General features: G+C 34.7%; 1 protein-coding gene across 5 annotated transcripts in view; it reads right to left on the bottom strand.

Annotated features, from left to right (window-relative positions):
• Window positions 1-26,813, bottom strand: part of COL19A1 (collagen type XIX alpha 1 chain) — a 339,181-nt gene that overhangs the window by 136,172 nt on the left and 176,196 nt on the right. For all 5 annotated transcript variants that reach the window (XM_001135236.6, XM_063813156.1, XM_016955766.4 and 2 more), the window contains one exon: window positions 6,669-6,722. In XM_001135236.6, coding sequence (XP_001135236.3) covers window positions 6,669-6,722 — 54 coding nt within the window. The remainder of the gene's footprint in view (window positions 1-6,668; window positions 6,723-26,813) is intronic.

The raw sequence follows: 26,813 nt of genomic DNA, 5'->3' as shown, positions 1-26,813 counted from the left end.
TTGCAAACTCCCAAGATAATCCTCATGGAGACATTCTGAAGAAATGTCATAGCAAGTAAATAAAATACGATGTTATCTGTATGCCAACAATTTTCTAACAAGCAATAAGCATGAACCAATAGTTGTAGAATACAGAACATTTAACGTGTTATTTTTAAGGTATACGTTTATATTTATAGATGAATCCAAGCAAAAACGATGCTTTTTTTTCTACCTATGACCAGAGTTAAAGCTATTATTTAAAGTAATTTTTGACTTTTTCTTGCTAGTAATACAAATTCCTGGTGGAAGGACACCAGTCATAGTTTTAGTGAGAGCAGAATTATGAAACACTCATTGTGCATTTTAAAGGTCATTGTCAGTTTTGACACATAAAGATAGAAGACAATCATATCACCTGTTTTAATGTGAAACTAACAAAATTACTTCCTGTAAATTCATAATTATCCATTCTTTTCTCTATAAGACTCCTCTCTAAAATTCAAGCCTGTGTAAGGATGTGCAACTGCACACAATTGTTAGTGGTTTCTACCAGACCCTGAAATCATTTCATTGGAATAATGAGATCATTTTGTAGCTGTGAAGTTGGTAACTTGGAATAAGCTATCTTAAAATAAGAAGAAATACTCTTTCTCTCTTTTTTTTTTTTTTTTTTTTTTTTTGAGGTGGAGTCTTGCTCTGTCACCCAGGCTGGAGTACAGTGGCACAATCTCGGCTCACTGCAACTTCCACCTCCTGGGTTCAAGCGATTCTCCTGCCTCAGTCTCCCGAGTAGCTGGGATTACTGGCACCCACCACCATGCCCAGCTAATTTTTGTATTTTTAGTAGAGACAGGGTTTCACCATGTTGGCCAGGCTGGTCTTGAACTTCTGATCTCAAGTGATCAGCCCGTCTTGGCCTTCCAAAGTGCTGGGATTACAGACATGAGCCACCGCACCCAATGAAACACTATTTTTTTTTTTTTTTACTCTACTGTGAGGCAGGTCTGACCTGCATTACTGTCTTGCTGTGTTCTACAAAGTTTTCATAGAGCATGGCTAGACTATGAGGGCACAATTTCACTTGAAAAATATCCCAAGCCCCATAAAAACAAATAAGCTTAAGGAAAATTTTGCTTAAGTGAGTCCTGTTGTATGTGTTGATTTCATAGAAGCAATGACTTTGATGTCCTTTTACCTAATGAGATCAAGATACCCCAGTACTTATTAATAACATAATTCATTACTTGTGCTGTCTTAGGTAAAGTATATCAACCAGTTCAGAATCAAACCAAAAGAAAAACCAAGTGTAAATTTTACATGAAAATCCCAGTAAATTTACACATGATCAGCACAATTTGTTCATCAAACAAATTTTGAGGTCTCAGCTACTCCATAATGATGACACCAATCTGCATCTCTTTCTTTAAGGAAAAGGCAATAGTCTACTCTACCTTGCAGACATTTTTACATACTCAATTTTATTATCAAGTTAGATCAACACTGGGCCTCAAGCTCCTGGGGCATTAGAAAATGGGCATGGACATCTAGGTAAAGTAAGATTCAGGTAAAATTTAAATAAAATAGATTCAACAGAGTAGTAGTGAAAAAAGTCATTTTATCTTAAATATTTTTTCTTGATCAATTAGACATTCTCCTTAATCAAATACTAATATTCTGAAGCTGTATACCTACATTCCCTTCTATAAACATCTTGAGATCACTAGGCTAACACCGACATGGCATTACTCCTCATCACAGCCCTGTGGGGTAGGCGTTATTAGCATCTCCGTTTTCTAAAAGAGGCATGTGAGGTGCAGAGTGGCTGAGGAATTCACACAAGATCACAAAGCTAATAAGCAGTAAAGCTGGGATTTAAATTCAGGCAATCTGGGCCAGGCGCTGTGGCTCAGGCCTGTAATCCCAGCACTTTGGTAGGCCAAGGAGGGTGGATCACCTGAGGTCAGGAGTTTGAGACCAGCCTGACCAACGTGGTGAAACCCCATCTCTACTAAAAATACAAAAATTCACCAAGCATGGTGGTGCATGCCTGTAATCCCAGCTACTTGGGAGGCTGAGGCAGGAGAATCACTTGAACTGGGGAGGTGGAGGTTGTAGTGAGCCAAGACTGCACCACTGCACGGCAGCCTGGGCAACAAGAGCAAAACTCTGTCTCAATAATAAATAAATAAATAGATAAATAAAATTCAGGCAATCTGGCCCCAAAGTCTGTGGTGCAACCTGTATCCTAAATTCCAAGTTGCTTGCACCATAAGATGAAAGTGGACATGTTGCTTGTCCTGCCCTCCTGTACTTTTGTAGGCTCCCAGCTCATGGAGGGAATCTGACCCAGCCCCTTTGCCATCAAGTGTGGGCTGGTGCAAAGAAACACATCTTGACGGGGGCAGGGGTAGGTAGGTTGATGTTCTCTGTGCTGTTTAGAATGCAAGGAATCCTGACTCCAGACACAGCTTCAAAGCCAGCTTGGAGCAAGCACTTCAAGGGAAAGTAAAACCTGCACAAAAATGTTGCAAGGAGGCAATCAAGAGGATGGTTGCCCAGAGAGGGGAAAAAGGACAGGCACAGGCAGAGAGGACAAATTGAGAGCAAGACAGGGCAGGATAGAGGGGTAAGTTACAGGGAATTTAAAACATAAAGTTTCTGTTCAGGATTAAAATTAGGATCCAGCAACAGAGTGCAAGAGTGAGGTGTCATCTTGGTCCAACCACACAAACTTCTGTTTGCGGCAGTAACTAGTTGATTCACCAGTAAATGTCTTTTTTCAGAGACCTAGAAGAACTTCTTTTAAAAAGACCAGGGTAGCTTCATGCTAACCTTGAGATTATTCAGATGTGCATTTAATGTGACTATAAAATGAAAATTCAAGGTTACATAAAAATTATTGTTTTCATTATTTTGGGGGAGAGTCTGTTAGGAATACTAAGAAATCCTGCAAGGAACCTACATCTTAAATGGAATCTTTATAATGCCAGTTCTTTTGCAATGTTTCTCGTTAATATCCATGAACATGCTCTGCTGCCTGAAATATTCCACTTTTCACGAAGATACTTCTCTGGGTTTCCATCCAGTTCCTGTCCTTTTCCCTCCACCACAATCTCCATTGTTTGCCTCTCCTTCCTCACAACTCATGCCCTAATTTCCTTACACATTTTCTTGAGATTTTTGTTTCCAGTGCCCTCCTCACTACTCAACCGAACTTCTCTCCCCGGCACCAATTCCAGCCACTTCTCTTATCCAGCATCCCTCCACTTACTTTGTTCCAAATTTTAATTCTGCTGAACCCTTCATGAATCTAGAACCGCTCTTCTGTTGACTTCTTGGTTCTGTATGGCCTTTTTCTGCCTCATGATGGATTAAACCCCCTCTTAACTTCCAGGAAGTCCCCCAACCCCCAATGCCATTCTGTTCTCCCTCATCGTGATCTGAAACATTCTCATCTGTAGCTTAGGATCAATATTCAACATTCATTGAATTCTAAAAACTGTGTGAATCCATAAAGGATGTAAGACTAAAAAATATGTCAACCAAATATTTTGCTTGCAGGGCTTCAAGAAGACAAAGTAAATAAATAAATAATGGCATATAAAAGATCCAAAAAATGAAAATCAGGAAGTTGAGAAATAAAACAGCCTATAAATTTCAGATACATATTGTCACAGAACATTGTTAAGAATAGCTTTTAAGCGTAAGAAGCACATTACTTCTACATTTTATTAAATGAACACTTTATAAACTAAGATTTAGCAGCTTAAATGATAATTAAAAAAATAAAATCAACTAATCAAAATTTCAAACAGAACCTTGGCGTGGTACTTGCAAAAAGATAGTGTTGCTATTATGCTTATAGGAAACTACACAAAGAGTTAAAGAGAAAAAGAAAAAGAATTCATTGATCAGAATCCTATGTCTTTCATAATAATAATAGCAATATTAACATGTTTCTATAATGTTTGATATTTTTCAAAGCATGTTTAAATGTGACACCCATGTTTGAAACTCACCATAATTGTGAGATATTGGGAGAGTAGTAGCTACTACGTATTTAATCATTGATGAAAACCAACAAGTTAATGATCTGTTTAAAACTAAATGTTCTGCTTTCATTAAAGTCATTATGTTTAGGAATAAAGTACATAAAACTTCACATATTTTATGTTTCATTTAAATAGCCTTAATGATAGTCAATACCTTCTTGGTCAACCACTCATAATTAAAATACAAGAGTTTTTTAACACTGGGTAAATAAAAATGATTTTAAATTCCTAGATTTTTCTCACTATTGTTTTCTACTGCAAACTTTAGTGAAATAGAAAAATTATTGGTCTTAGCTTTCAGAATGTGCATCTGTATGTATACACACATATGTATATACACAGGCATACATGTACAAGTACATTTATATGTCTGAAAGAGCTGAGTACTCCTTAACTATTGAGCTGAGAAGAAATGGTGGCACTCAGTTGGACCTAAATGTAAATATGTAAGAACGCTCATTTTTAAAATTCATTTGTTTCCCATTCAAGTAGCTTATAAAGTAGAATAAATCACTGAGCATATATGGATATAATCCAAATGCATATAATTATTTGTAAATGTGGATAATGTCAATAATACCTGCTCTAGCTACTTCTTTTGATAAATAGGGCATTTGGGAAAGAGCAGTAGCAATAATGACGAACTATGCCTAAAAGTGTCTATAAGTTCTATTACATTCTTTAGTTTCTGACATTATGTTACTCTTGATAGAAGATAAAAGTAATATAAAATTATCTGGACTATACGCATTTATAAATGGAGTAAATTTACATAAAATAGTGGTTGAACTTTACAATTTAACTGATTTCCTTCATTATTATCATGGAAAATACATGTTTAATTTATTCTTTAATCTACTTTCTTATGAAATGCAAGCTTTGATAGGGTACAATTTTAATTTGAAGCATTATTATTTTTAAAAAGCCTCATTTAAATATTTTTTCAGTTCACCTAGTATCTAACAAGTCTGTCATAATTATCTTACAAGCCAAATCAAGAAATGTGGGTGGGAAGGTGGTAGGGTTCAAATACATTTGTACATGATTTGATTGTCACACTTTAAGGACATCAGTGGTGGAAAAGATGGTAGCCTAGGCTGGTGTTACACAGGGTTGTCAGGCCCTGTTCTGTTCAGGATTTATTAACGATTTAAATGAAGACAGAAGGTAGGCTTATCAAATTTTAAAGTAGCATAAGGCTGAGGGATATTTCACTGGAAAACAGGATTCAAATCATTTTTTAAAAGCAAAAAGCCCCCAAAGAATAGAATGCTATTAGGGATTAAAATCAATAAAGATGAAATTTAACAACAAGGATCAGTTCCTACTCTGTGATTCAAAAAGGCAACTGTACAACAACGGGCTGGGTGAAGACCTGACTTAGCAGTTTTCATTAAAATAAAAAGGGAGGAGCATTTAATTGACCACATGTAGTACAAGTCAAAAGTACAATACCAGACAAAGGAGCATTGGCTCAATCTTAGGCCATAATAGTAGCATGTTGTCTGTGGTATGGGGCGTACTTGCCTCATTTTACTCTGCCCTAAGTAAGACCACATGTATCCAGTCTCATTCTCGACAACTCTGGAAAGCCAATGAGTGTTTTCTGACAAAGATTATTGGCATGTTGGAGAGTCCAGAATCCATACGATAAGAGAACAAGTTAAGAGAATTGGAATTTTATTAACTTGATAAAAGGTAAACCTTAGTACAATACACCACTGACCCTCAAATATTTGTAGTTGAGGAAAGAGACTTATTTTACAGAAGGCAGAACTGGGAATAATAAATGAGAATGTCTAAGAAACATATTTGGGGTTAATAATAAAAGAGAACGTAGGACTACAGTCAGAAGCTCAAGTTTAGGCAAATCATCTAAACTCTAAGTCATGGAATGCTCATCAACAAGGGAACAGAAGTTGACAGTACCTGTACTATTTAGTACAAAGACTGCCATAAATAAACACATGAGAAAGAACACACAAGATTTTTTGAGACTTTAAAATGGTTTGAAAATGATAATAATAACAGTAAAACACAAGAATGGGGTCCCCACTGCTCATACAAAGCTGACCAGTTGTCATAACACTGCAGGGCTTCGTTTTACTGTGGAATGATGAAATTGAACTGCACTAGAAATAGGAGGTTATTGCTCTACTACCAATTCCAATGATGATTTATTTGCTTACTATTTTGTCTCAGTTAAAGGCAATAAATGGCAATGAAAGGAGAGTTATGAAAAGCCAGTGAAGTCAATAATTTAATTTGGATAAAGAATGTAGTTAATATCCACAACCTTTATGGAATTAATAAATAGGCTGGACCTCCACAAAGATACTCATCAATTTAATTCAAAAACTAAAAGTATGACCAAAGTAGTGTAGATCAAATTAGGGCTAATTCATTTTATCCAAACAATATCTCTACACTTGTGCTGCCAATCTTGAAAAATATAGAATTTTCTGAATTGCAAAACCTCTGTCAAAATCTCGAATCTCAAATTTCAGCCTTTGGATAATTGATACTCTCCATATGCCCATCTGCTTGCTCTATTTCGGTTTCATTTTCATTAGTGTTCCCAAATAAGTAACCCCTAAGTTAGTAATGCCCACCAGTTGTTCCAAGTTTACTTACCCTCTGACCCTCTTTTCCAGGTGGACCTTGGGGGCCTTGTATCCCCAGGGAACCCTATGAGGAAAAAGAGCCACATGTTAATACACTGTTTCAAGTACACCTGCCTCACAAAGAATGTTGTGAAAATTAATAATTATTTTGTTGATTAAAACAAACTTTTAAAGTAATTTGAGCTCTTTCAAGGTTGAACTATATAATATATTAATAATGATGAATTGCCCTTCTTTGACTGGCTTATCTTTGTAGCTAACTCCAGAAAGAAAAAAAGGCAGTCCCACACCAGGTGTGAGACCAAATGTTCACCGCCAGTGAAGAATCTCATATGATTGGAACCATGTTTCAACAAACCACCATAAATAAGTGGTAACAATATTTGCAAGCAGAAAAAGATACCTCTTTACATATTTAAACTCTATAAATAAAATTATATTTTTGGTTGAGAGTAGCTTTTAAAGTATATTCTAAGGAAATGCATGATTATGGTGTTGGCTTCAAACATGCCTACTCATAACATTGAACTTTTAATATTAAAAATATTATTTACTGCTTTCTTGTAATAACATAAAGTGGTAGGGAAAATAAACATTCTTTTTTTTTCAGATCATAACGAAGTCCTAGGAAATCCCAGGTATTAATCTGAAAGTCAAGTCTCCTGATTCTTATTTTAGACAGAAATTCTTACTCCACATGAAATTAAAAATGATGATATTGCCATTCAAAAAAAACTTCAGCAGTTATGACTACGTCTTTCCTGCTGCTTCTTTCTTCCCTAATCAACCATTAAATGCGGGAGATTTTTGTCTCATTTTCTTCTCAGTCCACATTCTCTCACATTGATCTCACACATCTGTGGGCTTTGGATTCTCTAGACCAGCAATTCCCAGATCTACAACTCCAGTTTAACTCTGAGCTGCAATCAGACCCACCACGTGCTTGATGGAACCACAGCTACCTCACAGGCATCCACAGTTTACCCCATCAAATGCTGAACTCAGGATCCTCCCTCCAGAACTGGATCCTCTTCCACCATGCCCCAAATCAATAAATCCATACCACACTCTCTTCATGCTCATGCCAGAAATCTAGAACTCATTCTCCACATTCAACTCTCTTAAACTTCTCTCTCACATACAGTTACAAAATCTTGTTGGCTTTATCTACAAGATACGTTTGGATTCATCCATTTCTCTCCACTCCTACCGCTCCCATATTCTTGTTCATCTGTAAGAGCTTCCTAGTTGACGCTACACATTCCTCCATCCATTCGCATCACAGCCAAACTGATCTTAAGAAAACCAGGCTTGATCTTCCCTGATTTGCCACTTGGAGACAATGCCTTGTTTCAGTCTCCTAGTGCCTTGCACTTTTTCTCTCAAGTACTTACCACTAATTCATTTAAGTGATTATTCATGTAATGATTTGTTACTCTCACCAGGCTCTAATCTATAACAGAATCTATATCTTATTCATCACGGTATGTGCCTGTTACTGGCCAAATGACAATTCACATGGGGAACTCATCCACTCTAATAAAAGTTTTTGGATAAAGGCAGTAATTTTCAAAAAGTTTTCCAAATATTTATAATTAACCCATCATCTATTAAATGCCTTAAATGGTTTGAAATAAATGAAAAATCTGATAATACAACTGCAAATAAATGTAAATTTATTCCCCTTATTCCAGAAGAAATTCTTTTGTTATCTAATTTAAAAATAATTAACATTCATTTTTATAATATGACCTTTTTCTAAAAAGTGATGGCTATGTTGAAACTAAAAGGCCAGATGTACTCATCATGATCCATAGTTACTTATTATGTATATATTCATTTTTAATTTTTTTCATATAAACTAAATTTTCTTTTATATATATATATTTTTATTATACTTTAAGTTCTAGGGTACATGTGCACAACGTGCAGGTTTGTTACATATGTATACATTTGCCATGTTGGTGTACTGCACCCATTAACTCATTATTTACATTAGGTATATCTCCCAATGCTATCCCTCCCCACTCCCCCCACCCCACAACAGGCCCCAGGTGTGATGTTCCCCTTCCTGTGTCCATGTGTTCTCATTGCTCAATTCCCACCTATGAGTGAGAACATGTGGTGTTTGGTTTTTTGTCCTTGTGATAGTTTGCTGAGAATGATGGTTTCCAGCTTCATCCATATCCCTACAAAGGACATGAACTCATCCTTTTTTATGGCTGCATAGTATTCCATGGTGTATATGTGCCACATTTTCTTAATCCAGTCTATCATTGTTGGACATTTGGGTTGGTTCCAAGTCTTTGCTATTGAGAGCAGTGCTGCAATAAACATACGTGTGCATGTGTCTTTATAGCAGCATGAATTATATTCCTTTGGGTATATACCCAGTAATGGGATGGCTGGGTCAAATGGTATTTCTAGTTCTAGATCCCTGAGGAATTGCTGCATTGTCTTCCACAATGGTTGAACTAGTTTACAGTCCCAACAGTGTAAAAGTGTTCCTATTTCTCCACATCCTCTCCAGCACCTGACTTTTTAATGATTGCCATTCTAACTGGTGTGAGATAATATCTCATTGTGGTTTTGATTTGCATTTCTCTGATGGCCAGTGATGATGAGCATTTTTTTCATGTGTCTGTTGGCTGCATAAATATCTTCTTTTGAGAAGTGTCTGTACATACCCTTTGCCCACTTTTTGATGGGGTTGTTTGTTTTTTCTTGTAAATTTGTTTGTGTTCTTTGTAGAATCTGGATATTAGCCCTTTGTCAGATAAGTAAACTGCAAAAATTTTCTCCCATTCTGTAGGTTGCCTGTTCACTCTGATGGTAGTTTCTTTTGCTGTGCGGAAGCTCTTTAGTTTAATTAGATCCCATTTGTCAATTTTGGCTTTTGTTGCCATTGCTTTTGGTGTTTTAGACATGAAGTCCTTGCCCATGCCTATATCCTGAATGGTATTGCCTAGGTTTTCTTCTAGGGTTTTTATGGTTTTAGGTCTAACATTTAAGTCTTTAATCCATCTTGAATTAATTTTTATATAAGGTGTAAGGAAGGGATCCAGTTTCAGCTTTCTACATATGGCTAGCCCGTTTTCTCAGCACCATTTGTTAAATAGGGAATCCTTTCCCCATTTCTTGTTTTTGTCAGGTTTGTCAAAGATCAGATAGTTGTAGATGTGTGGTATTATTTCTGAGGGCTCTGTTCTGTTCCATTGGTCTATATCTCTGTTTTGGTACCAGTATCATGCTGTTTTGGTTACTGTAGCCTTGTAGTAGAGTCTGAAGTTAGGTAGCATGATGCCTCCAGCTTTGTTCTTTTGGCTTAGGATTGACTTGGCAATGCAGGCTCTTTTTTGGTTCCATATGAACTTTAAAGTAGTTTTTTCCAATTCTGTGAAGAAAGTAATTGGTAGCTTGATGGAGATTGCATTGAATCTATAAATTACCTTGGGCAGTATGGCCATTTTCATAATATTGATTCTTCCTCTCCATGAGCATTGAATGTTCTCCCATTTGTTTGTGTCCTCTTTTATTTCGTTGAGCAGTGGTTTGTAGTTCTCCTTGAAGAGGTCCTTCACATCCCTTGTAAGTTGGATTCCTAGGTATTTTATTCTCTTTGAAGCAATTGTGAATGGGAGTTCACTCATGATTTGGCTCTCTGTCTGTTATTGGTGTATAAGAATGCTTGTGATTTTTGCACATTTTGTATCCTGAGACTTTGCTGAAGTTGCTTATCAACTTAAGGAGATTTTGGGCTGAGACGATGGGGTTTTCTAGATATACAATCATGTCATCTGCAAACAGGGACAATTTGACTTCCTCTTTTCCTAATTGAATACCCTTTATTTCCTTCTCCTGCCTGATTGCCCTGGCCAGAACTTCCAACACTATGTTGAACAGGAGTGGTGAAGAAGGGCATCCCTGTCTTGTGCCAGTTTTCAAAGGGAATGCTTCCAGTTTTTGCCCATCCAGTATGATATTGGCTGTGGGTTTGTCATAAATAGCTCTTATTATTTTGAGATACGTCCCATCAATGCCTAATTTATTGAGAGTTTTTAGCATGAAGGGCTGTTGAATTTTGTCAAAGGCCTTTTCTGCATCTGTTGAGATAATCATGTGGTTTTTGTCTTTGGTTCTGTTTATATGATTTGTGTGTGTTAAACCAGCCTTGCATCCCAGGGATGAAGCCCACTTGATCATGGTGGATAAGCTTTTTGATGTGCTGCTGGATTCAGTTTTCCAGTATTTTATTGAGGATTTTGGCATTGATGTTCATCTGGGATATTGGTCTAAAATTCTCTTTTTTTGTTGTGTCTCTGCCAGGCTTTGGTATCAGGATGATGCTGTCCTCATAAAATGAGTTAGGGAGGATTCTCTCTTTTTCTATTGATTGGAGTAGTTTCAGAAGGAATGGTACCAGCTCCTCCTTGTACCTCTGGTAGAACTCGGCTGTGAATCCATCTGGTCCTGGACTCTTTTTGGTTGGTAAGCTATTAATTATTGCCTCAATTTCAGAGCCTGTTATTGGTCTATTCAGAGATTCAACTTCTTCCTGGTTTAGTCTTGGGAGGGTGTATGTGTCGAGGAATTTATCCATTTCTTCTAGATTTTCTAGTTTATTTGCATAGAGGTGTTTATAGTATTCTCTTATGGTAGTTTGTATTTCTGTGGGATCAGTGGTGATATCCCCTTTATCATTTTTTATTGCATCTATTTGATTCTTCTCTCTTCTTTATTAGTCTTGCTAGTGGTCTATCAATTCTGTTGATCTTTTCGAAAAACCAGCTCCTGGATTCATTAATTTTTTGAAGGGTTTTTTGTGTCTCTATCTCCTTCAGTTCTGCTCTGATCTTAGTTATTTCTTGCCTTCTGCTAGCTTTTGAATGTGTTTGCTCTTGCTTCTCTAGTTCTTTTAATTGCGATGTTGGGGTGTCAATTTTAGATCTTTCCTGCTTTCTCTTGTGGGCATTTAGTGCTATAAATTTCCCTCTACACACTGCTTTAAATGTGTCCCAGAGATTCTGGTATGTTGTGTCTTTGTTCTCGTTGGTTTCAAAGAACATCTTTATTTCTGTCTTCATTTCATTACGTACCCAGCAGTCATTCAGGAGCAGGTTGTTCAGTTTCCATGTAGTTGAGCGGTTTTGAGTGAGTTTCTTAATCCTGAGTTCTAGTTTGATTGCACTGTGGTCTGAGAGACAGTTTGTTGTGATTTCTGTTCTTTTACATTTGCTGAGAAGTGCTTTACTTCCAACTATGTGGTCAATTTTGGAATAGGTGCAGTGTGGTGCTGAAAAAAATGTATATTCTGTTGATTTGGGGTGGAGAGTTCTGTAGATGTGTATTAGGTCTGCTTGGTGCAGAGCTGAATTCAATTCCTGGATATCCTTGTTAACTTTCTGTCTCATTGATCTGTCTAATGTTGACAGTGGGGTGTTAAAGTCTCCCATTATTACTGTATGGGAGTCTAAGGCTCTTTGTAGGTCTCTAAGGACTTGCTTTATGAATCTGGGTGCTCCTGTATTGGGTGCATATATATTTAGGATAGTTAGATCTTCTTGTTTAATTGGTCCCTTTACCATTATGTAATGGCCTTCTTTGTCTCTTTTGATCTTTGTTGGTTTAAAGTCTGTTTTATCAGAGACTAGGATTGCAACCCCTGCCTTTTTTTGTTTTCCATTTGCTTGGTAGATCTTCCTCCATCCCTTTATTTTGAGCCTATGTGTGTCTCTGCAGATGAGATAGGTTTCCTCAATACAGCACACTGATCGGTCTTGACTCTTTATCCAATTTGCCAGTCTGTGTCTTTTAATTGGAGCATTTAGCCCATTTACATTTAAGGTTAATATTGTTACATGTGAATTTGATCCTGTCATTATGATGTTAGCTGGTTATTTTGCTCATTAGTTGATGCAGTTTCTTCTAGACTTGATGGTCTTTACAATTTGGCATGTTTTTGCAGTGGCCGTTACCAGTTGTTCCTTTCCATGTTTAGTGCTTCCTTCAGGAGCTCTTGTAGGGCAGGCCTGGTGGTGACAAAATCTCTCAGCATTTGCCTGTCTGTAAATTATTTTATTACTAAATTTTCATGAATGTCATACATGCTTAATTTCACCATCTAATTTTATTTTGAATAAAAAAGTGATATACGTATTTTAATTTTTAAATCAGATGGCTTTCATTTGATTAATATTCTCAGAGTTCAGTATAAATTATTGTAACTAATTTTTTTAAAGTGTTAGTACAAAAAATTCTGCATATGTCATCAGTTCTCACTGTTCCCCCAAATCTTTGTTACTCCTTCTCCACAACAGTTGAATGAAATTTATGTATTTATCACTCTCATTTCTTTTATCTACTTTGGGAGCAATTTAATGTTACAGGGGCATATGGAGTCCATGTTTTATTGATTTAGGTAGGAAAAAAAAGGGAAAAAAACTAATCAGTTCTGTTTGTAGTTAAAAACAAAAAAACAAAAAAACCTGCCAAATGATATATAATCAAGTAATGTTGGATAATTAGGCCAACTTTAAAATGGCAAATTCCTAGTGTTTATAAGAAAAACAAATTTTGAAATTCAAATTTAACAAGTATTAATTACAATATAATTGCAGGGAGGTTGTGTCATTTTTTTATAAGCCTGACACGATCTTGGCTCTAGATTAAACTCTTCTCTCTTATCCTTAGGAAAACTATTATCATTTCATGAATAGTCAAACTAATATATAACATTTTTGATATTCATCCAAATGCTGACAGCTCATTCAGTGTTTTTAAACATGAGTTACTAAAACATACACATCAGGGAGTTCACTTAATTCTGAGACACATATAATCAAAAATCTACTCCCTTTACTATTTAAAGAAATTATGTAGCAAAGTCTACCTAATGCAAGGATATAATATTTGATTTGGAATGTATTTAACAAACGCAAAAAAATATTTATGATAATCTTTTGTATGTGAGACTCAAGTAGTAAGATATGGTACAAACTCACATACATAAATCACTTATGGGCCTCCTAGATGTTGTCATGACTCTGATCTCCTCCTCCTCACTTTTGCTAAGTCTAGGACCCAGCTACAGGTTTGATTAAAAGTTGAGGAAATTCTTTTTTAATCCTTGATGAATCATTCACTATTTGAATGATCCAAGACCAATTTGTAATTCTAGCCATGCTCTCCTAATCTTCAGAACATTTTGAGCAGAGTATTGAACATTAGTTGAAATTGACAAAGCAAAAATAATTTAAATATTATCATTAGTAAAACACAGATCAATCAACTGTAGAAAAATAATACCTATTCCCAAACTAACAAATTAAAATTCTGGGAGGATTATTTATAATGATCCAGGACACTGTTCCTCCCGTTTAGTAAAGTCAAACAGTGGATTTATCGATCACTTATTATGAAAATTACAGATATACTTAACCTCCAGTTTATGTAAATTGAACTTGGATAGAGCTCAGCATTTGTCTCAGAATCCCTCCCACAGTTCTTCCTTATTCTGGTTTTGTAAAGGTCATTATGTGTGTGCTTCATTTATCCTTTTAGTTGACCGTGAGCTCTAGAGCATCGGTCCCCAACCTTTTCAGCACCAAGGACAAGTTTTGTGGAAGACAATTTTTCCATGAACCCTGATGGGGGCATGGTTTCAGGATGATTCAAGCACATTATATTTTTTTGTGCACTTTATTTCTATTATTATTACACTGTAATATATAATGAAATAATTATACACTCACCGTAATGTGGAATCAGTGAGAGTCCTGAGCTTGTTTTCCTGCAACTAGACGGTCCCTTCTAGGGGTGATGGGAGACAGTGACAGATCATCAGGCAGTAGATTCTCATAAGCAGCACGCAACCTAGATCCCTCATGTGCACAGTTCACAATAGGGTTCATGCTCTTATGAGAATCTAATGCAGTCACTGATCTGACAGGAGGTGGAGCTCAGGCAGTAACGTGAGCAATGGGGAGTGGCTGTAGATACAGATGAAGCTTGCTCGCTTGCCCACCACTCGCCTCCTGCTATGTGGTCCGGTTCCTAACAGGCTGCGAACTGGTACTGGTCCTTTTCCTGGGGGTTGGGGACCCCTGCTGTAGAGGATACAGGCTCATTTTTTTCTAACCTCTACAATACTTATAGAAGGAACTCAATAAACATTTGGCATATTGTAAAGAAGAAAACACCTAGTTAGAACAATACTGAGTGTTGGTGTTGGAGAACTGGCTTCTGCTCTTTATATAATCATTTTTATTTTCAAAACTTGGACTTAATTACCACATTGGAGAACTTTCAATCTTGTCTGTCTTCCTCAGTCTGAAGTGATCATTCTATTCTCTGACGTCTATGAGAAAAATTGCCTTATAGTTCATTTACAAATTAATCATTTACCATTGTAACAGCATCTCTGTTGTGGAACTTATTCCAATTTTTGACCAAAACCTGATATTTTACAGATTTATATAATTTGTGCAGTTAGAGAATCATATTCTTAATTATCTTTGTACACACCACACATTTGCATAGCCTGTGGATTTTTTTTTCTTCTTCAATTTAATTTGCTAACGAAAAATGCCTATCAATGTTTTCTACTTTTTAATTTACTTAGTCTGCTATAAAAATAACTGTAAATTGAGTTATTTCTAAAATCTTGCACACATACAGATTTATCAGTTTTCTGAAAGAGACATTTGAGATTGGATTTAGCATTTTCACAAGGTAAACATCTGCATAGGTCTACATAGGTATTCATTTTCCTTTTAACACAATTCTGGACATTAAAAATACTGACAAAGAATGGAATTCATAAGGACTACCTCTTTTGGCTAAGATAAAAATAAGCAAAAAATAGTCCAAGCCAGCTAACCATTTTAAGTTCCAGTGGATAGCTATTACAATGTGTTACATTTCACACAGCTCTCTCTGGACAATCTGCTGATTATTTAAGACAAGCCAGAGCTTATCATCATGGAAGCCCATGTAAATATTTAACTGAGAAATTACTTAGAATTAACTGGTTCAGAACAGAAGTTTGAAGTGTTTAACAAATATAGCAGATGTTTTGTAGAGTTAATAGGGTAGATTAATTACGTTTGAACACATTTTCATTTGTGAAAAGAGGTAAGATACATTTACAGCTTCTTAATCAAGAAAAGGAGCTGAAGTGAAAAAGGGAAGTTTCATTTTAAAATATTACATGCACTCCCTTGCCAGGAATGTTGCAGTGCATATGATACCTAATACCCACCTCAACAAAAATGTTATGCAAGTGTATTTTAAGTGTTATGATTATTGCTTTAGAATATGCTTCATAGACTTGAAACATAAGATTAACTAGAATCTGCATAAATTCTAAACTACTACTAGGGGATTTTCTGTGTTTCAAATAGAATGTATGAAAATAAAATGGAAAACAGAATTTATCTGTTTTTACAGAAAATTTTGTGCCTTTAACATGGGAATAACAGGAATAAAGTTTTAAGTTGGGGACATCGGAATGAAATATTGTTTTATACGTGCACTTTTTTCTCTTGAAAATGAATTGTTCTAGGATAGGAAATGAGTTTTATAAAAGAAAAAAGCAAATAAGTAAAAATATGATATATAGTCCACTCTCAAGAAGTAATTTTTCTTTTTTTTAATTTTAACTTTCCTCACTTCTCTATTAGTGCCATAATTTTTTTTAACCTCTAGAGCAGCCAGAAAGGAAGTGACTTTTACATTAGTTCTGAGAAGTAGAATTTAAGAATATTTATGTTAATAAATTAAAGGGTGACCAGCTTTATGTTATTTTATCCAATTATCATAAGAAAAAAATTTTCCTAAGGGTGCACAAGTGTTTAGAAAAGGAATTCTATGTTTGTATAAAAGCCTATCATTTTATCAAAATCAGTAGTCAGTGAGTACTAGGAAATAGATATCTGTGAAACAAGGAACACTAGTGTCTCTTCCACACACTAATAAAGGCCTTGACAAATCTCCCCGGAAGCACTGATAAGAGAGAATAGGAAGAGCTGTGCTAGAAAGAAAATCTCGTGAAATATTAGGGTGGACAAGAATGATTCAATCATTACCAATTGTAGTAAACCAGTTCCCTAACTGGGTGGACAATTTTATCCTGCCTTCAAAAATTTAAAAATTAGAGGTTACACATAGTGCTTTTAAAACTTAACAATTTCATATGGAGCCTTGGAATCATTTCAGACATGGGACACAATGAAATATGATCATTCCATGTGGTTGCAGAATATATTTTAATCATAATCTTTTCCCATGTTTTTTGAACTCAGAAAACTTATCTTTTTATTATATAGGTCCTGAAATAACTTGTTCTCTGTCGCTATTGATTAAGCCAATAAAGCTAAAAACATTTTTAATTGAATAATAGAACATAGAGTCTGTGAATCTGGAATGATGTTGTGATATCTGTACTTCTCATAAGCACTCCTCTAACAATAATTTTTGCTCCTATTATGAGACTTTCCATTTTTAAAGTTGTGTATGTCCTCACTTTCCATACTGCATATTATCTAGCAGTGTGCCTTGCAGTTAGTAGGTGTCGAAGGGATGAATGACTGCTAAGATTCTGATTCTTTGCACTTCTCTTGGTACTTCTGCAGCAGTTAGAATATTAACTGCCATAGCTATGGAAAATCCAATTTAGATAATAATATTCTTCATCTACAAATCCTACTTGATACCAAAATAATCCAAGCTATTTTTACTTCTTATGTGGCAGTACTGCAAATAGATGCTATGCTTACATCTGGAGGAGTTTGCCCTTCATTAAAAGAAGAAATATAACCTGCGTTCCTTAATTTATCTCACGTTGATTAGGATTAAGTACTTATTTTCTGAAAAAACAACATGAACAGAAGAGATTAAAGTATCTATACAAACCATTAACTATTAAAAATAGAACCAATCAAGTTATTTAAAATGCTTATATCATTTTTAATGGTGTAGTTTTAGGTTTGGTAATTATTCTGGGTTTACTAGCACTTATTTATCATAAGCACGTTCATATTTTGGTAATTTCGTCTTTTAAATTATTCTTGACTATGAAAAACTTTGTATAGATTTGTTATATTTTGGCAGTAACCTACTAAATGAAATGGTTTTATTTCAGTTAACTCTAGGCTTTGTTGACAAGTAAAAAATTGGTAGGTCATGGTCTGTCAAATCCATTTGTATCATCTGTCTTAATGATTTATGCAAGTGGGTGTATGATTGACTCCATTTTCATGATTTGTCTGATGATGATAATAGTCTGAATTTTTGAATTGGCTTTGCCAAAGGTCAGTGGCCACGTGAAAACATGAACATGGTTCTACTGCAGACAGAAGGAACAATCTATACATATGTGGTTTTAAAATGTCTTCCAATGTTTTTGGAACAATGGGCAGCATGATATACATGTAATTTCAAATTTAATATCATGGGTAACTTTGGCATTTGGGTTATGCAACATAAATGACTAGACCATGGGAAACTTAATCTAGTAATTTTTGGCTTAAAAAATAAATCAGTACAGAAATACTCACATACTACATGAAAGACCTAGGTACTTAATGCTGATAACTGTGAAGATGGTTTATACAATATCACTCAATTTGCAATTGAGTGAGGTGTTGAAAATCAAACGTTTAAGAGGAGAAAAATGCTCCATGCTGTAATAATTTTTTTTTAAGTTTTAAAAATATAGATTGAAGTATTGTCTCTTTTTAACTTCTTTCTACTGGCCTTCCTCCTTTCTGCCAGAAGCATCCATTTTCTTAGGAGGATTAAGATTGCAATAGTATAAGGATTGTTGAGTTCACACAAGACAATGGTCTGAAAAAGTAGGCTCTATTAGGAGAAGAGTGTCTAAATATCAAGTGCTTTATCACTACATATAAAGAGATGCTCTCATAGATCATAAGGCTCAATCATGAATCACACGGCACAGGTGAAGGAGGAGAGGTGAGTGTAGTTCTACTCAACCAGAAAGGAAATGTAGAAAATGTCCCTCCCTTCTGCTTTCTTGAATGAAGACTTTCTGGAGAAGAAAGTATTCCTGTTTTCTCTCTTCTTGGGAACACAAGAGGGAAAAGAATCCATAGGCATTAGACTTCTCAGCAGCAACATGTGTTAGAAGACACTCAAGAAAAATCTTTATAATTCTTAGGGAAATAATTTTCAAGCAAGAATTCTATGCTCAGATAAACTATCAATCAAGTGTGAAAGTGAGAAAACAAAACAAAACATTTTTAGATGTGTAAAATCCCAGAAGACGTACCTTCCTTTCAAATTTTTTCCATAATTTGTATAAAGGTATGTTCACATAAACGAAGGAGTAAAACCAAGAATGGAGATGACAAGGAAAACAAGCGGCAGTGGAATCAACTCAGAGAAAAAAATAAAGGTAATCACAGAATGGGAATTCTGCAGATGGCTTAGAAAGCTCCCTACAACAGATGGAATAGCAGGTCTGAATGATACTCTCAGAAAACAAGAAACTCAATGAGAAAATTTGAAAAATATGGAAGGCAATAACAGGGAAAGTAGAAAGAATTAGAAATGCCAGAAAAAAACAAACCGAAACAAACGACAAACTATTCAAGAAAGAAAAGGTACACCACTTAGCTCTGCACACGACAATATTTACAGTCATTAAAATGTGAATTTTTTTTTTTTTTTTTTTTTTTTTTAATACGGAGTTTTGCTCTGTCTCCCAGGCTGGAGTGCAGTGGCGCGATCTTGGCTCAATGCAACTTCTGCCTCCCAAGTTCAAGTGATTCTCCTGCCTCAGCCTCCTGCATAGCTGGGATTATAGGAACCCACCACCACACTTGGCTGATTTTTGTATTTTTAGTAGAGATGAGGTTTCACCATGTTGGCCAGGTTGGTCCTGAACTCCTGATCTCAGGTGTTCCACCCACCTCAGCCCCCCAAGGTGCTGGGATTACAAGCATGAGCCACCAGGCCACGCCAAAAAATGTGAACATTTTATATTTGTTTAAATAAAAATAGTTTTATAACTTTATTAACCATTCATCTGTAGCTAGACATCTAGGTTGTCTCTATTTTTTTTTTTTTTACTATTACAAGCAATATGGAAATGAACAACCTGGTACATGTGTAATTTTATAAATGAATGAGCCTAGAGTGAAACTTTGACAGACAGTATCAAATTGCCCTCCATAAAGATTATATCCATACCTACTTGCCCTAAAATGTATAGGTATGTTTCTCAACATTTGCTAACATAGTGTACAATCAAACTTTTTGACCACTTCCAATCTTATAAGCGAAAACTAGTATCACAGAGGTGTTTTACTTTACATTTTTAAAATTATGAGTGAATTTAGGTCTATTTCATATGTTTAAAAGCCATATTATTCTTTCTTCTTGGGATTTAAAAAAATTGATTTGGAGGAGTTTCTCTCTATATTTGGATATGTAGTTGTTTGTTATAATGTGAGTTGTAAATATTTTTTCCCAGCTGGCCAATTGATTTAGTTTAGTGGGGTATTTTTTCCCCTATATAGGAGTTGTTTGCTCATGCAGTAAAATATACTATCTTTTTTCTATTTATACCTCCGGTTTAAAATATATTTTAAAAGTTATGCTTAATTATTTTTAAAATTCTTATGTTTTCTTTAGGACTTTTGTGGTTTAGTTTTCACCTTTAAAATCTTGATCCATCTGATATTTTCATTGTCACAGTAGTCATGTACAAACCCAAATTTGTGTTTTCCCAAATGCTATGTAGTTGTCCCCAATGCATTTATTGAAATGGTATTTTTTATTATAAGCCTTTAACAGTACTGTTTGATTCTTTAATCCTGTAAATGAATTTACTTGAAAAGTACTACAATTTTATTTAAAACATTAAACAAGTTAAGGCAAATAAGCTAATACTCAAAGTTTACTTATTACATACAGATTCAAATTTAGCACTTGAAATAGTAAGGAATTGCCCTAATTTTCATACCTGGCAACTTATTCTAAAGTACAAAGATGATAAGTTGTCATTACTGTTAACAGAAGCTTTTCTGAAATTGCAGTGATTTGTTAATAATTTGGATGACAAAAAATGGCTATTCATATCACGTGAAATATCTTTTTTGTTTGTTTGTTTTTGAGAGGAGTTTCGCTCTTGTCACCCAGTCTGGAGTACAATGGCGCAATTCCAGCTCACTGCAACCTCTGCCTCCTGGGTTCAAGTGATTCTCCTGCCTCAGCCTCCCGAGTAGCTGGGATTACAGATGCCCACCATCACACACAGCTAAATTTTGTATTTTTAGTACAGACGGAGTTTTGCCAGGTTAGCCAGGCTGGTCTCGAATTCCTGATCTCAGGCAATCCACCTGCCTCGGCCTTCCAAAGTGCTGGGATTAAGGCGTGAGCCACTGCACCTGGCCAAAATATCTTTTTATCATTTTGTTATTAGACTCAATTTGTACTTATTGGTGACAGAATCAGGCAGAATGACGTTACAAATTGAACAAGTCTTGTTAATTCTGCAGAACATTTGAAAAAATGCCAGAGTGGATCCTTAAATATTTATAGTTAATTCTTCATTCATAAAATCTGTGAGATCTCCCTCCCTATGAATTAAGAATTAGCAATATGGCTAATTTTGGTAATACATGCACTAAATAAAGTGAAATGTAGTTGCATTGTTTATTTATTGACAATTTGTGGGTGTTAAATGGAAAAATATATGCTGGCAATTTTTATATTGACAAAAAAGACTGAACCTTAAAAATGTTAGAAATATGATATCTAAATACATCTGAGGGCTAACTTCATTTCTATGGGAATTATATTGCAGGTCAATGAAAAAATAAGTCTATATACAAATATTTCTTTAAACATAACCTTTTAGAAACAGGGTTAATCGGTCAAACTACCTAATTTTATGGACTAAATAAGGTAAGGTTGTGTCAGTGTAACTCCAATTCAGTACTAATGGCATTAATAAGATTAGTTATGATGTGTTACATACATGCTCAGGTTGTTCCAGTGTCACTTTCCAGTCTATTGGGTTGGTAATATGGGTAGTATGTGACTTCCAAATAATCAGATTGTGAATCTATCAAAGTCAGAAAAAAACCCTAATTTTCAATTTACCAGTCACTAGAAAGTTGGCATGAAAGTAAATTACAATTGGTGTTTTAATATTTCAATGAAATGGAGCAATCAGAATGTTATTTTCAAGTTTCTAAAAAAGTCCTTGAGTAAATCAAGATAATTTGAGATTCATTATATTCTCAGATATAGAGTGCATATTACAGCACCATAACAAGCAAATAATAGTAAGTAAAATAATAATGCATAACATACAAAAAGACTTCCATGTTTGCACAGAAGCAAAATGTGGAAGCCCTAGTGCAACATTTCAATATCATTTCAATACATTCTTTGATGGCCTCCACACATTCACAATAGTAAATTAAGAAGGGGATAGAGAATTGATATGTATTGCATACCTGCTAGTGTGTCTGGAATTCCACCGGTTACTTTAATATGATCTTATTTAATTTTAACAACTCTAAGAAATAGAAGCATTCCCTTTATAGATGAGAAGATGAATTCTCTAAAGATAAGACGGTAAATAAATGGTGGAGCTGAGCTCTTAAAGCAAGTATGTCTGACCCCCAAACTCTATCTACTTCTAATATATTCTACTTGCACTTCCAAATAAATCTTTAGAAAATAAGATATATTTGAATGTGCTTTATCTTAATCCATTATTGGGGATTCAGGTCAATATTATCAGAGTGAAGACACAGAGTGACCCTTGACATTTTTGATACATGAAGGTATTAAACTTCCCAGAATAGATTATGTAGGAAACTAAGAAGTGGCTGTGAAATAGGACAGCATTCTACAAGAAATGGAATGAAAAATCAACAGTATAGACCGAAGAGAAGTAAGAATAGAAAAACACCAGAAAAAAAGACTGAGAAACACCAGAAAAACCAGCTCCGGGACTAGAGCTGATTGTAAGCTGAATGAGTCAGCGGTATAGTTAGCCATGGTGTGGTAAACAAAAGAGCAACATTTGCTAATATTTGTTCATAAACAAATGCAATGCCCAAGAGCTGGTTGTTGGCAACAATGCTCTGAGTCTTTTGCATTTCTATTTATTTTGTGAGTGAGGCACTAACTGCTCTAGGTTCTGAACTATCTTTACACCTGTAGGGTAGAAACCTAGCCAAAAGGGAATCTAGAGGATTCAAACTTAATTCTGGCTCTGCCAGCTGGATATTCTTATTCCTTGACATGGTCCTAAATAAAAAAAGATAAAGACTACTTGGTTTAGTACACTGTTAGCTCAGTATCCTTATGGTTGCCCACTTGGGCCAAAGTCGGAGACACACTGAGTCTGTTGCAGTTTTCTAAAAAATGTCCTTGTCCTTGTTGATGTTCCTGAATTAATGCCTCAAATCAAGCAGAAAGGCCAATTCAGAAACATAGGGAGCAAATCATCTGGCTTTCTAAGATAGACTTGGATGATTTATGGGATCTATTCGGCTGTTTGAGTTTGCGATCCTGGGAGACAGGGTTGAGATCAATAGTGCAGGCTGGCCTCATCTACTTGCTTGGCGTTCTATTAACAGTAGCCTTTAATTAAATGCTATATGAGACAAATTGAATAGTTTTGGTCACAGTCTCTATTGATAATTTTAATCAGAGCTGTTAATGGAGTGGTATACTCATAAAAAATTTGCCAGACACCAAGACAGTATAGAAATGAAAAATGGATATTGTTGAGAGACAATGGGTCTTTCCATGAGGCTTTTGTGCTTCTGCATGTCTTACGAGGGAGGTACTAACCACCCTTTTGTTCTGGGCTATCTTTTAAAGGATGTTTATGCCACAAAGCAAGGATAGATTTGCTTACTGTTTAGAATGTTAAAGATAATGTCTCCCTTTTGGCAAAGGGCAAGTTTGCCTGCAATTCATTTTTTAAAAATTTGCCTTCCCTACTCTGCTGTGATGCAAACCCACTGAATATGTGGCACCTACCTGGGTTGTTTCTGGTACCTGGGGGCAAGGGCAACCAAAACAAACATAAGGCTCATGCTGCTTGCTGCCATGAGTAATAATGCCTTTTTCTCTGAGTCAGAAGTTTCATGTCTTCTGCCAGGATTGATGAAACTGTGGCAGGCTAAGTTGTTATTATTCAAGTTGGGTAAAATCTCATATCTTTTACAGTTCTTGACACTGGTAAGTCTAATCCTTTCTCTATATTGGGCATGTGTCTGACTTAACTATTCCTTACATTTATTCTCTATCCTTTTAAAATAATGTGATAAAATAGAGGGGATTTAAGGAAAAGAACAATATTATTAAGGAGATAGATATTAGATGGCATACAGCTAAAGGAAATTGAATTCCTTAGGAAAGGTAAAAGAGAAAATAACAGAATTTTAGAGTTGAAAATGACCTTAACAACATGTTTGACCCTTACATATTACTAAGTGATATGCCCAAGCTAAAATAAGTAAATAAATCAAAATAGTTCATATTTAAGGATAGAATCTGGTTTCCTGGCCTTACATCCAGTGTTTCTCTATTTTGCAAAATATGACTTTAGTAATGGATTAAGCTATATAAAGCTTTTGTTCATGTCTGCAGAATAATGAACAGATAATAGGAGTCTTTAATTAAAGAGATAATTCCTGTTTCTCACAAAAAGCGTGACTTTCAAATTGACCAAAAATAATCAGGGGTAGTAAGTGACATTAATATTGTTATTGCTGAAAATTTTTAATATGGGAGAAGGTGACCACCTGTCCTAAATTAATTAGGTTTGGTAGCTGGAAAGAGGGAATCTCCTCCTCATTATGATATCCAAGTAAGTGATGTTATAGTTTTCTGTAGATATTTTCACTGTAGGATTGGGTGATATTTTACTTTAATAATTTGTTTGTCAGTAAAAAATATTTGTTTCCTCTACCTATGAAGAAGAAATATTTATTGAGTACCTATACTACATCAAATACTTTTAGTCTCTGGGGATACAGTTGTAAATAAGATAGACAAGGTTCTTATTCTCATGAAGGTTACAATGGTTATAAAGGGAACACTTAGAATTCAGTTTATAGTTAATAGTTTTCTTAAGATGAAGGAATTCTACCCATAAAAATCCTGTGATTTTATAAAAGTTCTCTATAAACATTTGTCAGCAATTATTTCATAAAGAACTTTAGGCTCATTGCTATTGATATTTTTGCCATTCACATTTAGCATATTAACTAACAATAACATCAATAGCTAAGAGTTAAATAGTATTTACTAGAAGCCAGGCATTGTTCTAAAATCTTTACATATATTAACTCACTTAATCATCACTACAACACTATACAATAGGAAATATTAGTATCACATTTTATAGATGACACAGAAAGGTCAAGAAACATGGTTAGGTTCAAACTCAGGTAGCCTGGTCCCTTGATCTGTATAATTCCTGAGCTAAGCTGCATGGGTTTTTGGTTTGTTAAAATCAGTTAATTGGAATTAATATAATTCGAATCCTTTTTAGAGACCAATCATTTTTTAGTTCCATTTAATATATCAATATAAGGCATTACCACAAAGATTTTTAAATGCTTAGAATAGAATTGAATTAAACTAATTTTAATGTAGATTTATGGCTGAAATAAATACGTGCTTTGCTGCATATAATTTTTCAAAAGGCTTGCCCATCTTATAATTTTCTAATGGCATTTAAAATACATTTTAATTTATTTTTCTAGATTGCTGAGTATTTCAACATGAAATAAAATAACTCTTTTGTAAAAGTCACAAATTGTCAATGCATAGCACTTTTAGGAAAGAAAGTTTTACTGATTGAGGTTTAAAATGCATAATTTGGACTTTTGATGAAAACAATTTAAAATGCCTTTTGAAACAGAAGCAAACTATAAACAAAAGGGCAGAAGGAGTTATTCTCAAATTAATTATCTAACGAAAGAGATATAAATCACCTCCATGTCGAACGAGCCGACTGTAAGTTTTTCCAAAACATAAATCTTCCCTGAGGCTAAAACATAAATATTTCCAGGGCTTTAAGCATCAACTCGCCAGTATTTCTTCACAGAGTAGATAAAAATAGCTTTGTATTGTAGAAAAATACCTTATATTTTAATCAACTAATTCACTTACATGTCTTTTGCCCACAAATAAAAAAAAGGATTGATTTTTAAAAATATTTCAACTGCCTTCTTTCTACTGGCAGATTAGGACCTCAGAAATCCCAATACTAAGTTGGATTACTAGTTTCAGAAAACTAACAATGAATTAAATACAAATTATGCAACTTTAGAAAACTAATAGTGTTGATTCAAATTTAGGCAACTCATAAAGTGTCTAAATAACTCAGATTTTGATATGTGAGGAATTTAAAATAATCTTAAATTGAATAGCCTGTTAATTACTATGCTATAATATATACATTTATATGTACATATAAATATTTATAATACATATATGCTACAGAACATATTAATTCTAGTCAGAATGGAAAGAGGAATTACGCTCTTTGGGCATACAACAAGAACCTTTCTAAATGCCATCAGAAAATTATAAAATGGGTAAGCCTTTGAAAAATTATATGCAGCAAAGCATGTATTTATTTCAGTCATAAATCTACATTAAAATTAGTTTAATTCAATTCTATTCTAAGCATTTAAAAATCTTTGTGGTAATGCCTTATATTGATATATTAAATGGAACTAAAAAATGATTGGTCTCTAAAAAGGATTAGAATTATATTAATTCCAATTAACTGATTTTAACAAACCAAAAGTAAATAACTTTAAATTACAACATAAGAATTCTGGTAAAAAATAATTTTCTCTGAAATAACTAGATGTCTGTGTATAATATGAACAACTACAGTTGTACAAATACTTGTAAACTTTTTATACACAATTCACAAACGATCATTTTAAAAATGATCAACTTTAACCAATTGGTTGCTTTTTCTTAAACCACGTAGGTTTTCTGAAGGCAACGACAATGATTGTTGTTTGTTACTGTGTCTGCAGGGCTTAACACAGTATCTGGCACACAGTAAGCATTCAACTAAATGAGTGGGTAAAAGAGGAAGGGAGGAAAGGGACCATATCACTTACTGAGCAGTTAT

The sequence above is a fragment of the Pan troglodytes genome, chromosome 5 (genome assembly GCF_028858775.2).
Source record: "Pan troglodytes isolate AG18354 chromosome 5, NHGRI_mPanTro3-v2.0_pri, whole genome shotgun sequence".
Lineage (NCBI taxonomy): Eukaryota > Metazoa > Chordata > Mammalia > Primates > Hominidae > Pan > Pan troglodytes.
The sequence above is the reverse complement of the archived record's forward strand: the minus strand, read 5'-3'. Positions and strand labels throughout refer to the sequence as shown.